Source organism: Centruroides sculpturatus, unplaced genomic scaffold (assembly GCF_000671375.1).
Source record: "Centruroides sculpturatus isolate CEXI.00-Female unplaced genomic scaffold, Cexi_2.0 scaffold1420, whole genome shotgun sequence".
Classification (NCBI taxonomy): Eukaryota; Metazoa; Arthropoda; class Arachnida; order Scorpiones; family Buthidae; genus Centruroides; species Centruroides sculpturatus.
The window spans coordinates 3,030-21,068 of NW_019385553.1; the positions used below are offsets into that span (position 1 = coordinate 3,030).

General features: G+C 31.5%; 1 protein-coding gene across 1 annotated transcript; it reads right to left on the reverse strand.

Moving 5' to 3' along the window:
* Positions 1-1,109: 1,109 nt before the first annotated feature.
* On the reverse strand, positions 1,110-8,981 carry LOC111640080 (tudor domain-containing protein 1-like). The gene is made up of 2 exons (XM_023386081.1): positions 6,926-8,981; positions 1,110-1,256 (listed from the first exon to the last, which is right to left on the reverse strand). The coding sequence occupies exons 1-2, from the start codon at positions 8,865-8,867 to the stop codon at positions 1,111-1,113; spliced, it is 2,088 nt and encodes a 695-aa protein (XP_023241849.1). The 5' UTR covers positions 8,868-8,981; the 3' UTR covers position 1,110.
* Positions 8,982-18,039: the final 9,058 nt, after the last annotated feature.

An 18,039-nucleotide genomic window follows, 5' to 3' on the forward strand; every position in this document is an offset into this window, starting at 1 on the left:
TAAAACAAGATACTAAAAATTGTGACATCATTTGCTGTTTGGCAAAAACAAGTCTCTGTAGATTTAACTCTTTTACATCATTAAATAAAATTTTTATTTCTTCATATTTATTTTCAGATATGGTGATATTGTGATATTTGAAGTGTAGCAAACATGAGAACATAAGGAAATTGTCCACAATATTAACAATTAAAAAAAATAAAATGCTAAATTTTCATATCATTTGTCTTTTTCATCCATGTGCAGTAACATCTGAAGCTTATATGCTTGTGAGGACATAGTATCTAATCATGAGCAAAAATAAGTGCAAATAAATAAATTTTATTTAACAACATAAAAGAGTTAATTCTAGAGACTTGTTTTTGCTAAACAGAAAATGATATCAGAAATTTTTAATCTTGTTTTATAAGTTTTAAATGTGAAGATTAATAATACTAATAATAAAAGTAAAAAACAGATCAAAGTAAAAAAAGTCACCCTAAAATTTCCCCAAATTTTCTGTCAATCAATAAAAAATCCTCATTGTGAAACACTTGGCAGCATTGCACAAAACAGTCTTCAGTTCTCAAATGCCACTTCCTACTTTTCTGCCTGAACTTGCCACATGACATCATGAAATTGCTAGATGTGTGGTACAAGAGAGTTCCATCATACGAGAGCTAAATAGTCTACTGTTTTTCTAGTATACTTTGCAATTCATTTCACACTGAATGTTGAAATAAGCAAACTAAGGTTTTTATCACCACTTTAATAAAAATATTGGCAAGTGGTGATTTTGGCACTATGCAGTGCAGTTCCTGCTCATTAACTGGGTCAGTTGAAAACTTTACAAGTTTTCCAACTTCACCCACCATTACAGGTGTATTCGTTACTTCATTATTTTTTAACTTACAAGTCATTATTGGGAATATCTACAAATATCCAAATAGTATGTTCATTTCATGCCAACAATATTCTATTTGAACATCTTTAAGTACTCAAATTACAAATCATGATAATGTGAAAGCTTTAAAATTCCTGAATGCTTATTATTTCAAATTTTTTATTTATTTTCATTTATTTAATTCAAACAAAATATGAAGTGTTATTAATTCATAATAAAAATATTTCTCAATAACTTACATTTCCATCCAATGAGGCATAATGTGCAGTCAGTTCATCCATAAGAATATCTAATTCGCAATTATCTTTCTGTAACTGGCAATGGAAGCTGGATGGGCTTAATACATCAGTTACCAGTACTTCTTCTAATGCACCTAAAAAATATTTATCATATAAAATTATGAATAAGTAATTAATAAATTGCTAAAGTTTAGATATAATCAGATTAAAAATTAATATATTAGAAATAATACTTGTTAATTGAAAATTATTATGTATAAAAATATTAGGAACCAAATGAGAAAACAAACAACACAAGAAATAAAATTGCTAACAAATATCAGAATTCTAAACTAAAAATATTTTTGTAGTAAAAATGTTATATGGAATTTTATTAATTTCATTCTTGAATAATTGAATATAAATAATTTTTTAATTTTTAAAAATGCTTTTCTGTCTTATGAGATAACTTTTGCATAAATATCCTTTTATTACCCTTTATTTATCATTATTAAGGTTAAATAAATTCCCTCTCTCATTATGAGCACAATATTTTTTATTATTAAATAATTAGTGATGGGACAATACCAAAATTTCTCACAGTTACGATTCTGCCGAAAACTCCCAATTCTGATTCTTTTGAATACTTTCTAAAATTTATTTTAGTTTAAAAAAATTAATAATTTACACTACACGCATGATACATTCATTAATTAATAAATATTGAGCTTAAAAAGGGAAAATGGTTGGAAAATTCAGAATCATCTTTTGAAAGAAACCCGAAAATTCTCCATTTATATGTCAATATGCATGCTTTTATTGTACTACAAAATAACTTCATAATCTTATTTCAGATAAAGTTAATATTGCAACACTATCATTAAAGAAATTACAGTTAATTCCCTTTTACTCAAAGAATTATCAGATTGTGTCATCTAGGATCACCATCTTTTGGAAACTGCTTTGTTAGCAGATGCCATGACTGGGAAAGGGAAAAAATAAATGAGAAAATGCACTCAGTATGCCTCAAATGCATTATTCCATTGTATTTAACACTAAAAGAAGTTCGGAAAATGATGCAACAAGCCGAACAAATGTCATCATCACAAGTTAACTAGGTTTTGAATCCATTCACTCGAGCCAGGTTTTGTAATCTTATTTCAGATTACAGTCGCGTAAACTTTTTTTGAGGAAAAAAGAATCAAATGAATGCCTAGACGGATTCATCTTGAAAACTCCAGCAACAAGTTGCTTAACTTTCCCAGCAACATTTGGTGGCACCATCTGTTATGATATCTTATTTTAAATACTTTTTATATTTTTAATTATCATCAAATGGCAAAAAGCTTAATTTTGAGGGTAGGGATGGTTTTTATAAAAAAATTGTAAATGCTAATAATGAGTAAAATCATCATTAAGTCCAACCCTACTAGAGATACAGACAATACAATTATCTCTCCATCCCCTTAATTTTCAATCATTTATTCACCAAAATTTAATAGCATCAATCCCCCTAATAAACAAACCTCCCTGCAAAATTTCAAAAATTTTCGACAAAAAGTATAAAATTTGTTTGTAGAAATGGGCTGGCAGAATTACATTTTAATAAAACATAAAATTCATCTGGATACGAGTCCAAGTTTACTTGCCATGTCTAATCACCAGGAACAACTATTTCCATTGCAGAGACAACCTTTCTTTAGAGGCTATGCCTCTGCACGAATATGTAAAACAGTTTAAAATGTCCACAGGTGACAATCCCAACACAATTAAAAATATAATATTTNATTTTTAATTGTGTTGGGATTGTCACCTGTGGACATTTTAAACTGTTTTACATATTCGTGCAGAGGCATAGCCTCTAAAGAAAGGTTGTCTCTGCAATGGAAATAGTTGTTCCTGGTGATTAGACATGGCAAGTAAACTTGGATTCGTATCCAGATGAATTTTATGTTTTATTAAAAAAAAAAAAAAAAAGTATAAAAGTTAATCTTTCAAAGATGATGAACAAAATCATGCCCCCCCAACATACACACACACATACAAAAATAGCCCACAAATTTTTTGCATTTCTCAAAGATTCAAGGTCCCAAGTCCAAAAATGTAAAAATCTTGGGGAGTCAGTTTTTTGAATGATTGCATATTTTCCCTGTAATATATAACAAGACGTTGGGAAAGTAAAATCAATTTTTAAAACTCAAAATGGCAATAAACTTAGTGCAAAACAATTATTTTTACTTAGAATCATGAAAATCATGTTTGAAAATTTAATGTATTACAGCAACATATGTGAATCATAACATAAATGTTCATAGTTATAATGGAAAAATCATTTTATCATTAAAAAACACTTCTGTATAGGCTGAAACTAATTTAGTTTAAACAATACCTTAAATACTTTTAATAACATTTTATTTAAACAAGCATTTTCCACCTCTTTTCATAGGTCTGTGTCAGGTTTAACAAGAAGATTCAAACTGTCTTCTTAAACAGTTTGAATCTTTAAATTAAAGTGATGCTTTTAAAGTATTTAAGGTGTTATTCAAGCATTTTATCATTATAAATAAACATACTAAATATTAGATACAATTTTATATAATATATTTTAAATTAAAATATAATTTTGTTTATATTTTAGACTGTCTTGTGGTTAATTAAATATTTTTGTTAACTGCCAGCCTCAATTTGAAATTGCCGGTCAAGCCGCTGGCAGTTAACAAAAATATTTAATTATCCAAGTGGCAAACTAATGTCACCCTATCTCCCCTAAAATGGAGACAGTTAGTACCAATCAAGTGCAATCTCTCATTGCTCTGACTATGCAAAAGAAAAGTCTGCCATGACAGACGTTATCTTATATATGAGTAGTGTATACTCTCTGCTTTGGCAATGCGAAAGTTTCCAATAAACCAATACTTAATCTTTAATCTTTGACCAAAACAAATAATTAATTTTCTTGTTAAATGTGGAAGAATCATTTTAACAATCAGAAATCATGATGAGATTTGAACGATTATGATTTCCAATTAATTGTTCAATCAGTATAAATAATTGTTTACATTTTAGGGCTAGGTAATCCTTTCTTCTGGTCACTTGGTGTACCATAATTAATATATAAATTAAAATACAAGTAAAGAGAAATCAAGCTACGAAATTGACTTAATTTCATTTATTTATATTTACAGTCAAACTTCCATATTACAAACCTCTATATAGCAAATTTCTCTGTATAACAAATTTTTGTATTGTACACTGCACTTTCAGCCCAAAAATATAAGTAAAATTGTTTCTAAATAACAAAAATTAAATTTCTATATAACAAATTTTTTTAACTTTTGTAATAACTATTGATCATTAAAAGTTGATTACTCCATCTGGGTTNTGATCTGTTTATGGACTTCCAGTTCATGAACACATTGTCAGCATCTATAGTTAATCTAGTCATTAATTTAATATAATTTAATAAATTACATCTATAAATAATACCAATTGTAAAACTAAAACTAATAAATAAGATAAAGATGATGGTGATAACATGCTTATCATTTCCAGAAAATTGTAAAAATGAATTTCCATTATAGAAACTTTCAAGTAAGTTTGAGAATTTCAATACAGCACTTCTAACATCCAAAGGTTTCCAATGACAATGACTTTATTTGCTTAATTTACTATTACAAATGCATTTCGGTAAATGCAAATTGCTCAAGAGGGAACAAAAATATACATCATTCCAAAATGTATTTGTAAGAGTAAATTAAGTGAATAAAGTCACCATCATTAGAAACCTTTGGATGTTAGAAGTGCTGAATTAAAATTCTCAAACTCACTTGAACATTTACAGAGAAAAGGAAAAAAAAATTGGAATTTCAGCACCCCTTATCTACATTATAGAAACTATTGTATCTGATAACATGTTACTTTAATTATCTCTATCTCATATTTTCCGCAATGATATTATACTATCTCTTGTATATTAGTTATAGAATTGACAATATTTTTGTATTTAGAAACGTATCATGTTTAGACACAGAAACAGACACAGTCACCAGACTGTCTACTGTTATAAATCAAGCACTGAAAAATTCTCAGCCTTCAGATTGTGTACAAATCCTTGATGACAATGCATGAAATCATGCAGTCCAGTTTTTCATATAAACTGGATTTACTATTATCACAACCTGGATGTAAAACTATAATGTGCATTTGGTAAGTTTAAATACTTACTGAAGTAGTGAATAAATTGATTTGTAATGTTAATATGCAATTGCTGCTCAACATTGCCAATTAAATTATTTACTATTGCAGCAAGTATTTATACATACGTAACATATGAAATTTACAAATTATTAAAGTTGGATTTAAGTTCTTGCATGTAGAATTCAGCTTGCAGCAAAAATTATGTCAATTTGACATCATACCCACACTACCCAAAGCTTTGCATAGTGTAGATATGAAGTCAAATTAATGTCATTTTGCCACACACTAGAAGCTACATACAAGAATTTAATTAAATTCAGTTTATAAATTTCCTGAAAATTATACAATTGGTTTTTACTTCAATTGCTTATTTAAATTTGTTTTAATATTGATAAAAATCAGATAAAGTAACTTAATAATAGAAACGACTTGATAATATATATCTAGACCAGGGGTGGCCAACCTTTTGCATACCATGCGCCAATTTTTTGACAGACGAGTTCAAATGCGCCATATAACTCGAACACTTTTTATAGTCTTACATTCAATGTTAGGGGTTGATAAATAGAGAGAAGAATAAATCTGCTTCGCTTACAAAAGAAAAGGGAATAACTTAATCATACAGTTGAATTAATTAATTTATGACAGTTTATTGAAGCACCAATTTACAATAGTCAACAATGATCTGTACGAGAGGGTGATTGCTTCATGATGGTGCTATTGCTGCCAGAGTCTCGTTTGGTGAAGATTACTCTGCACCACAATTATTGGCACTGAAAACGAGATCAGCTTGGAATAACTTTAATCACAGTAAATGCTTTCAGCCATTTACAAGCATGTAAACTGATCGGAAATAAAGATCGCACGACTCAAAATACATGCATACACTGTAATTTACTATGTGGAGAATACTCATTTTATCTGCAAAATAGACCGTAACGAATTGTGCAACAAATGAACTTGCCAAGACAGACTATAAAAATTTATTTTTCTATATAATATTCTTAATCGCAAAAAAGCCAAATCTGGCAATTTTGCTCAGAACTAACTGAAGCGCCACTTGTAATCGTCCAATGCGCCACGTTTGGAGCATGCACCATGTTTTGGCCACCCCTGGTCTAGACCAATTAACATTTGTCCTTATAAACTGATAAAAATGTTTTCTTTCTTTCATTAGATTTCTTGCTGAAGCATAATAAACAGATAAATCAGAATAAGTAATAGTATGTCAAAATCAAAATTACTACTCACACTAATTGAATATATTTATATTATTTTACTAAAAATATATAAGTTTCTTATTAAGAACTATAATCCTACAGTTAAGGATAAAATTCAAAATTTTATCCTTAACTGGATAAAATAAAAGGATAAAATTCAAAATTTTGGATTGGTTATTTTTTAGACAATTATATAGCACAATATTAGATATTGACATGGATTTTATTACAATTAGATCATAAATCCATAAAATTAAATATGTTAACTGAACAGAAAATTTTCCAAAACTCTCCCTAAAGAGTTTTAAAAACTTACAATCTTAAATAAAGAATAAAACAAAACTTTTATAAAAATCATATAGTATGGAAATATTAATATAGATTTACTAATAAAACTTAGACCTTACCTATAGGAATTTCTGGATGTAACATATCATTAGTTTTATTTGGCAATGAATTGTCAACTATGGAATTCTGATGAATGATGTTACTTGGTGCAACATTATCTGTAAACTGTCTATTTTGTAAATAATTTCGTTGAATGAATTCCTGTAATTTTGTATTGATACATATGCCCGATGCATCAAATACAGATACAAAATATGTATCATTCTTTTTATCTTCAAACTTTATTACTAATCGTACATTTAACATTAATTTCTCCATTTCAGCAATAACTGAATCTGACATCAAAATATCTAATGAAAACATTTCCATGTTAACTAGATGACATTTTATTGCTTGAACTGGCAATTCTAATAATTCTGGAGTAATTTTTCTCAGAACACTAATATGAGCTACTTCTTCATTTCCATAATCTACAAACTGCACTGGAACAGAAGAATTTTGCACAGAACTTAAAATAACAGCACGATACCATTGCTGATCAGCACTATACTTACAGCAAACTGATTGTCCGGGAAAGCACTCATTTATGGAAATAGCATTAATTTCTGGATTCGTCATTTCACATAATGCAGATACTTTATCCATTAAGTTTTTAAGAAGAATATTATTATGATGTAAATTGCAATAGAAATTAAGAGGACTACGGATATAGGAAACATAAATATCATAAGTTGAATTTAAATGCAGTTCCAAATAATTATAGTTAAATGACTGCTTCATTAATGGTTGTGAATGGGAAGGTAACAACGTGCTTTCGTTTGACTTAATAATATTTTCACCATCATGATAGAGCGTCACAACATACGAAGACGACTGCTGTTCTTTAATACGGCAAGTCAATAACTTATCATCAACTAAGCTACGAAACGTGTCAGTATCTATGATCACATCCGTAAACAATTTGCACTCTTTAGCTTGGGCTGTAATAATTAAAAATTTCTGTGGTATAGCTTTCAGCTCATAATGAGATTTATTTTCAGAATTTCCATAATCAATATATGTAACACAGCAAGTTGGTGGAGTAACTTTTGTAATAACAGCTCTATAGAAATTACTATCTTCTGAAAACTGAGCAATGCACGGACTTCCAGGCAATATCTCTTCCAATGGATAAAATCCTTGCTCAACCGCATGTCGTTTTATTTCCTCCATCAAAATATTAAGTTCGTGTTCTTTGCAAGCAAGTTGAATGTAAAACTTATTACAACTTTCAACATGAGAAACATAAACCAAATGTTCTTTAGTCACATCAAGAGGAAGCGCTCTAAACGTTTCACCATTATAAATAACCATCTGCGAAGCCGACGGTTCCAAACTCGACGCCAAAGGAATACCTATTCCCTTCTCTATCAAGTGATGTGCAAGCGATATGCCATTCACGAAGACACGGATATAAGGAATGTCCAGATATTTACTCACGACAGTACCGGTAACTTCGGTCTGAGACAGAACTTTTCTTATATAATCTGCGGCTTCTTTATGCCACGCTTCTCCGGTGGCAGAAGCAACTTCAGCCATAACACATTTTATAGCCTGAGGTGGAAGAGAATAAAGTTTCTCTTCAAGTGGCCTTACATTAGTAACTCTAATAACCCCTGTATGTCCATAATCGATGAAATGAACAATTACAAAAGTACCATCGTTGGGTGCATGCTTGATAACTCGTGCTCTAAACCAACAATCACTCTCAGTAGGCTTGACACAGTAATGTCCATTTACAGACAATTGGCATTGATGCATGTAACCACCAGATTTTTCTAACCTGGTATGCAAACTACGCATAACCGATTCTATACTACGGACCAGACTTGGCTCTGGCTGGATCCATAATTTTAATAAGTTTTCTTCTACATCTACAAAACTTACATTGAAACTCAAGTTCATCCCTTCTGTAATCTTTGGAGAACGAGAAAAATTACTAAACTGATGTTGTATATCCATCTTACGATATTAAAATGTTTGTTTAATGGAATGTTTTCTTGCCAAATTCAAAGGTTTTCTAATCATATGTCAGTATTCGATTCGAACTGCACACTTTCCAAACGCGAGGAGAGGCGGGAATATTATTCGCTAGGGGCGCTTCCATCAGGGCTTGTTAATAAAGAAAAAAAGCCATATACAGTATATATTTATAAAACCATATATATACATATATTTGGTGAATTAATTAGTAAATTGTTATTTTTAGTCATTAAAATGAAATTAATCAAAATTATTTATTTCATATGCGGTGGTTGGCAACAGATATCGTCCATAATTTGGCGCATGCAGGAATAAAACCTACTACAGAAATTCTCGTTAATTTTTTTTCTTTTTGCTCTTTCTGCCATGTGGACACTTAGAGGACCTTTTTTAGCAAGCCTATTATGGGTTCGGTCAGGCCTACAATGGGACGGCCGAGAGGTGAGAGACGGGGATATAACCGATATAACCGGTCGTATCACCCCCGAAAAATTCCTGGGGATTTTGGACCCGTCCAGATTCGATCCCGGGTCCCCAGAGCGGTAGGCTGCCACCTTGACCGCTTTGCCATCCGGCCGCTAGCATACTCGTTAGTTCGAGATTCGAGGGACGAAATAATCGTCCCTTGAATTTCGAAATGTATAATATGCCAAATGTCATGTAATTGTTGTAATTTATTAAGCAAACGGAATACAGCTATGGTACAAAACATTATTTTTGTTAAATAATAATTAATAATATAAATGTGAAGTTAAATAGTAAGTGTCCGGTGAGAATCTCATAGGTTGCCAGATAGGTTTTATAAGAAGTAAATCAGAATTTCTCGAATTATAGTCCAAATTATTTTTAAAATGGCCCAGAAAGAAGTAAGTCGTCCAAATGTAGTAGTCTAGATTCCTATAAATATCTCAATCTGCTACACTTAGTCCAATCATGCAATGTTTGAAATTATTTTGCATTTCAAAACTATATAAATATATCCTTGTACTATGTCATACGAACCATTGACATTAACATTTTATTTTGAAACCTATTTAGCCTTTAGTTATATATCAGAGTAACTTCTAAATGAAAATATACTCTATTTGAAATTATAAAAGGAATACCGTGGCTTGAACTCGAAGGAACATGCAGTTTACTGCACATACAGAGCATGAAATCTATCTTGGAAGTAAGGAACCAATATGGCGGCTCCATGAGGAATATTGGTGTCCTGACCCTGTGTTTATAGATCTCGGCAGTGATCTTAGATACAGCCCTCTTGGTAGCAACGATGAGTACTATCGACCGTCATTTTGTTTTAAGTCAAAACATTGAAGTTTGTATCACGTGTTGGGCAGGATTGACACTTCTATTTTTAAATATAAATCTAGATTGTTTCGTGTCCCTAGATTTAAAATTTAGGCAATTATGTAATGGATATAAACCTAGATTGTTTTATCTCGTATTTAGCCATTTTCTAGACTTTGTTTAATTATTATAAAGAAGGCAAGATTAGAGTTTAAACCGGAAAGTGTAGTACAGTACATATCTTCAATATATTAATATTTTTATAATCTAAAAACCGTACGAGCCGGGTCTTGAAAGTCAGTTGTCACCTTTACTCTCAGCAAATCATTGTTTATTTACTGTGTTCAAGTCAATCTGATCGGTACCCATGAACGTAGCCAGGAAGGGGCATGGGTGGGCACGGCCCCCAGCTAACCTGTGCTCCTCCCGAGAGAATTACAGCCAAAAAGTGTTGAACCGATTTTCAAAAAGAAATAAAAAGCTGAAGCTAATTTAATTGGGTGTAGTGTATCCACTGAAAGTCTAGATCAGGCATAGCCAACATAACCTTTAAATATTGGGTTTAATTTCAATTAATTTCTCTAATGGATCCGCGATAATCCCTTATATCCTCACAATGTGAAGTGATAGAAAAGTTGAGAAATTCTGACCCCTGAGAAAAAAGGTCAACGGCTTTCTGTGTCCAATGTGAAAAGTGTATCTGTAATCTCTACGTACAGTACCTAACCTGAAAGCTGTATATGATAGTCTACCGAACGGAATTGATCGGATTAAAGAGACACATTCACAAGTTGATAATTCTATTTGGGTAGTTATTTAATTGAAAGGTGCGATAAGTTTGGTCTATTTCTATGTTTTGGTTAGTAGTATCACTTGTACGTGTTTTTATTTTGTTGACATACATATTGAATATGTTCTTTTTAATATACATGATAGTTACATACTAAACGGTTTATGAAGTGTAAAGAAACTGCATTTATTTGAATAAAATCAAAAATATCGTATTTTATATCGTACCAAAACAAAATGTAAGGCAACACCTGCAGATAGTGAAGACATTTTGATTAACGTATCGAGTTTGAGAATCATAAAATAATGGATAATTTATTTTTAATAGGAAACAAACAAAATTTTATTATTTAAGGTACAAACTGGCAAATTAGAGCTAAGGCGCCAGCAAGCAATTACAAAGTTTTCTTTTCTACAATATCGATTTCGCGATAAATTTCTCACAAATGATTTGAAGTATATTCAGTCACCATTGTGTTAGTCCTTAGTTGCAATGAGAGTTCATGGATGATCATTGATTAATTAATTGTGTTCCTATTCGTAGAGATAAGAAAAGAAGTCAGAAGATCCAATTCTTCATCGTCTAGTGCTTCGATTGCCTGTCGAACTTTTAGGAACGATGATCTGTTGCCATTGGGTAGAACAGATGAAGCAAACTTCTTAAAATATTATTTTTTGAAGATCTGTATGCCAGTAAAGTTGTCGTCTCGGATTCCGGTGGAATTGTCACATCCATGTGTTTGTTTTTCTTATTCAAGATGGCAGACGAAACATGCTTTCGACCCAACTCCATTCTGCACATTTGAAGAAATGCAACACAAATTACGATAATAAGTATGAGTAATAACCAATAAATCACCCGATTAGTTTCGATAAGTGACGATGCAGAATTCATTTTGGTGGTATTGGGTGTGATTTGGTAGACGAGATTCTTGAATACTCTTTCTCTAATTTTTTCTAATTGAACTTTCAGCCAATCTTGTTCCTTTGAAGTCTCTGTCGATGGCCGATAAGTTGTAATTGTATCCAAATGGATTGATGATATTTTGTCGAAATCATAAGAAATTTTCGTTCTCTCCGTCGAATCGACTGATTTGTTTTCGGATATCTTCAGATTGTCTAGAATATCCTCTTGAGTTGTTATAATTGCTGTATTGGTTTTGTTCGAGTGACGAGTCAAAAGTCCATACAAATATTTCAAATACTTGTAACCATTAGGTGCCACGTTGGATGATCTGTCAAATTTGGGTGGATCCTGCTTGGCACGGAACGGGAAAACTTTATCCGTTCTACTCTCTACTGGATCCAGGAGTCTTCTTTGAATTGGTAAAGCAAGTGTCAAAATTGTCGAAGAAAATAAACAGAAAATTGAAATAAAATTGCAGAGCAATAGCATCTGAAACGAGTGCTTTCTTTTCAAAGAATACATTTTTACAATAAAGCTTTTTTCTATTATTATGGTATTGTTGAATTCTTTGTTATGGACTTAAAATGATTTCAATTTTTCTTTGTTTCCTTTTTTTGTATCGTTGTATAACAGGAAAATTTTTTCCTCCCGAAAAATTGTACCATTACACATAATGGAGGCATGTAACGTTTAATGGAGATGTTTTCGGTAGGAAAAACGTAGGAAAAATTTTTTATTAAATGTTTATGAATCGTGTCTTCAATATTCTTTCAGTTTGGACTCGTGAAAAGATTGCGCGACAGAGAATTTGAATCTTTGTATACAGAATACATGTATTGTAGGTCACGAGATAGAAACACACACCACTAGTGGGCGACATCAAAAATATATGGGATTTCATACATTCATAACAAAAGTTTGTAGTAATCTTGAAGCGGAGATCTAATGGAGAAAACAGGTTCACAGTATTAATATGAATATGTATTTGAAGAGTTTTTAAATGGCTGTATTTTTTAAACTCTTTCCAACGTTACCAGTTATACACCGGGGTTTTTTAAAAAACAGAACCTGAGTTTGTACTTTTGAACTGAAGAGGGACTTAAAATACAAATAAATCCGAAATGCATTTGACAAACCAATAAAAGAAGTACGTACAGTTTATTATCTACGGGTTAAGGCATTGCTAGAGTTTGATATTAATGTTACGAAAACGTATGATTAAAGGAAGTTTGATATTATATGCGCGTTAATTTATTGTCAATTCATATGGAAATTTCATTTCAATGAACAATAATTTGAAATAATTCAATTTTGTGTCAGGCTGGCCTCTACTAGGCCCCCATAACAAAACTCTGGCTACGCCAATGTCGGTACAATACTCATTACATTGTTGATTTTTTTTTCGGACAATGTCTTATCTTTTGAGGAATATAAGTAGTATTCTTGTGTGTTTATTATAATTATAATTTGTAAAACTTTTGGTTTTAACTTATGAAACTGCTTACAATGAGAAACAACATTTTGACCTTTGTCATGTGATGAACCACATTGTTGGAGTTAAGGAGCAATGATGCTATTAAATAATAATAAAAAGCATTGATGCTCCTTATACATAAGCTATCATGCCAAATTTCGTTTCTTATAAACGACAACTCACACAAATACGGAATATTTTTTTCTTTTTTTGACTTTTTTGGGTTTAGGAGGTCTCAAAACGTGGAGATTTACGAAAAACTCTGAGGGTCAAATTTGACACAAAATTCACGTTAAAATTATTTGTTGTTAGAACGAAAGAGAAAAAAAAATTGTGTTTGCAACTAGGCATGGATTTTTATTTATTTCAGAACTGAGTCCCGAGTGAGATTCAGACGCGTATTAAGTTACCGATCAGCGTAGAGCCAGAGAGATCGAACTTTGACATCAGCGCTCGTATACCGTAAACGAAGTTAAATCGAATCGGGGAGAAGAGGAAGATTGACAAAAAAGGAAAACATCGCAATAAATCGTTAGCGAACAAAATTTGTCAAGAACAAAGAAAAAGAAATAACTGATTAAATTACAAGCTCAAGTTTCTTAGTTCTATCGTCACTTTCCGACCATAGTCGAGAGATGGTGTCGGATAGACCATCCTGGGCAGACCTTTCTCGTGACCCGAACTGATCTCAATTTTCACCTGTAGACAGGTAAGAGACCAATCGGTGAGCGAGGAAAGGGAAGCCCAGTCAATTGAAGGAAGATTTTGGGACGAAACAGTCTATAAAACCCCGATGTTCAAGGACACCGGGTTGGTCGTAATTGTGGTCGTCATCATAATTGTCAACGACATCGTCCTTCTCCTAGTGTCATCTTCGTCTCTCTCTCTCTCTCTCTCTCTCCCAGTGTCGTCGCTTTCCTTCCATAGTTTCTACAGATTTAACCTGATCGAACTTACGACAACTCGCCGCTCCCCAGGGCTGCCCAACTATCAAACCTTGCGGACTGAATTCAGTTCGACCGAAAATATCGAGACGTTTGTCTTGCCCGGAGGACTTATCTATATTTAATATAGATAATTTAATATATATAATATTTTATAATAAACAGTTTTGTAAAAGCACTTGTATTCTCTGCCTTTTACGCCACCACCCACATACGCGAGTGCCCCTAGGTTATCCTGACGAGGGATTAACGATCCCCCGTAAGTCGGCTTAACCACAGATCGTCTCAGGTAGACTATTTTCCTGGACTCGAACCGATTGTGGCCAACTTGGCAACACTTACCGTGCACTTAGTTTTCAGTCTTTGTCTCCCGGACAGTCTGTCTGATCACGTGTACTGCCGGCACTCTGTACAGTATTCGAGCGCTTAATAAATTTGTTTTATTAATTGAAATCTGCAATTATTTGATCAAGACTCCAAACGATCCTATTTCACCTGGAAATAAGGGAAGGTCCCGAGTCCCGAGTAATTGGTAAATATTGGTAAGAGTCCCGAGTAAGATTGGTAAATAACCAATCGGAAAACGACAGACAAAAGTCAGAACCAATTGAAGGAAGGGGTTTGGTGAAAGAATTCTATAAAATCCCCGTACTTCAAGGACACAAAGACATAAGCACGCAGTTTTTCCTAAATTGTGTCGCCAGTCGAATCTGTGTCCCGAGCGAAATCGATATCGCTTTACTTATCCGACGACTCACCTAGTGCACCACTTGCAGCGAGACACCTCCCGCCGAACGCCAATATAAAGGACTTCTGGACGACTTTGGTTACTTAAAACGGGAACTTGTCATCTACCTCTGTAAGCATATCCTTTGTATCCAATAAATGGTTTTTTTGTTTAGGTACCTCGTATCTGTACCTCCGCCACCACCACTCACATACGAAAACACCCTTAACCATCCTGACGAGGAATTTACGATTTTCCCTAGTTGGCAAACCCACATTTTGTCTTGATTAGAAACGTTTAAATAATAGATTGAAGAAAAAAAATGTCTTTTTATTTACATTTAAAATTTTAAAAAAACACTAGAGTCATTTTCACTTACACCATCTTAGTTAAGGGTTATAACTCTTTCTTTCCTTTACATACCTTTTCACAACAAGTTAGAATATGCTAGCTCGTTGCCTTTACACAAATGCCACGCACTCTTGACTAAAAGGAAAATGGCGGACATGTATTCAATTTTCTTTCAACATGGCGTCAATACAGCCACTCTATGTAGTATATTCTAGATTGTTGGTTATCCTCCATTCGTGGTCATGTTGTTTGCATTTCACTAGCGCCACCACAAAATGCGATGGCAGCCGTCAGAGAGAATAAAAACAAATAAGTAGGCTACACTAATGCCTTAAAGAAAAGTGATGTGACCTCCGATATCTGGTCGCTAATCTCTTCTTGCCGTGTCCCTTAGTGATAAGGGACTGTTTGTTCATATACATTGTACGATACTTTTTTAATATGTATGTCCTACGGTCGGATTGCCGAGCGGTTAAGGTAGTAGCCTACTCCTAGAATCGAATCCAGACGGGTCGAGGGCGGAAAGAAGTAATATATATATATATGTATAATAAAACCTGTTCATTATGATTCTGCAAGAAAACGTTTTACTATCCGTTATTAGAAAACTGACCAATAAAAGATTTTGTCAAATTTCAATAAATAATTTAGTCCTGTGGTGCCCAAACTTTTTGGTTGGCGGGCCACATATATAAGCAATGTGTCAAATATGTTCGCAGGCGGACTTGGCTAGGAGTCGTAGTTTGGGCAGCATGAAAGCCCATCCCTATGTGTCTGTGTTGTGATGTATTATAAATGGAGAACATGGCTGTCTTATCCTATGCTTTGTTAAGTGGACTCGACTGTAATATATTTACTTAATATAATCAACTTCCTAGTTTCTAAAACAAGGAATATAAAATAGGGCAGACTTTTCTAAATTTAAGCAATTATATTATGTATTATCTATCAGTCAAAAGAAAACGATTGTATTGTTTATATACATATAGCCTATATATATATATATTTATTTATTTAGTGTTAACAATAAAAAAAAATTAAATAAAAATAATTCACAGCATAAAATTTATTGTAATAAAGTAATAGCAATAAATAAAATATTTCATTATATAAATAAAAAATATTTAATAAATATGCATCTTTAAATCAATTTTAAAATAAATTTAATGTGTTTTTATAACGACAATTATAATTTTATTTACTTTTTCTTCAATTTTTTTCCCATTTATTAATTATTTAAAAAGGATTTTAAAAGAAAATAAAAACATAATTATTATAAGAGTTAATAATATAATTAAAATTTAAATAACTTCAAATTATAGTTTTTATGAAAATCATATTTATTTATTTTATTTTTCCGACTGTTATAGGATATAACACAGGAAAAGTATAGTGATCAGCCAAATTTTGACCCTTCCGTGTTTTTTGTATGTTAATGTTAAAAAAACCTCTTACAAAATTTTGTGTGTCTTTCTGTGTTTGTGCATGTGTCTTAAACAAAGTTTTAAATAAAATCTATCAAATATTTTTTATACAGTATGTATGTAAAGTGAAAGAAGCTGTCATAGTAGTCGTAAGGTCATAGAAAAAAGGTCGTAAAGCTGTCATAAAAAGTCTTAAAAGATATTAATTATGAAGCTTAGAAAGAAAAATTATATCAAATTTACAGCAGCAAATTTTCCATTAAACGACGAAATATTTAGTTCCGTTATAATCAGATTATTTTCTATTCACTTGTACAGAATTTATTGTTATTTTTCTAGTGTAGATGTTAGGCTCAAAGACCAAATTCGCTCATGTGACCAGAAATATAGAACCAAGAATAAATTGATTAGTTTACAATGTTGACTTCATGNGCTCCCATTTAAGTGTTACTAACGTGAAGAAAACCTGAAACACTCCACTTAGCCAAACCACTGGAGAGGCACGAACACACGACTGTGGTTGATATTTGATAAATTGAATGAAATTAAAATATCGGGTTTGAAATAAAGCATTCTAAAAGTTCTATAATTGCAAAGATGTAATAAACATTTCTTTATAAATTAACAAAAATTCTTGAAAAGACTTCAAAGAGTATAGAATACAATAAATTTAATTTGAATTTTTGTTTTTAATTCATTTATTTAATTTCTTCTAGAATTTATTTAAATTTTAAAACTTAATTACTGGTTTTCTGTAAAGATCGCAAAATTAAACGAGGGAGATGCTATTGTTTTTAACCTAAAAACAATACAGTAATTTGAAAACGAATTCGTGCTGAAATCATTAAATAAACAGTGAGAACAAGTTTTATAAAATTGAATTCCAGAAAGTGAAAACTTAGATTCTACCAGAAAATTTCCTTAAAATATAGAATAAGGAATAATTTTCGTAATATCCCCTTTCTATACAAAAGAATTTTATTTAGGATTCTTTACATTCTTCGAGTTCGAATCTTAAGTTCAGTAAATGAAAAATTACATCATTTAAATCTAAGAAATAATAAGTGTTAAAATTATAAAATATATTGATAGTATAATATATGTAATTAGAATGTTTTGCCATAGAATAAAATTCATAATATGGTTATTTAATTTAATAACAAATTTTATCTTATACTCTATTATACCCGTAATATCAATTACTGTACTTCATTTTTAAATAATAATATAAAAAAATATAATAAC

Bases quoted from the DNA above. Each gene is read 5' to 3' on its own strand.
- LOC111640080 (XM_023386081.1), bottom strand. From the start codon at position 8,867: ATGGATATACAACATCAGTTTAGTAATTTTTCTCGTTCTCCAAAGATT. The intron at 1,257-6,925 runs GTAAGGTCTAAG...AATATTTTTTAG, and splicing joins ACATCCAGAAATTCCTATAG to GTGCATTAGAAGAAGTACTG.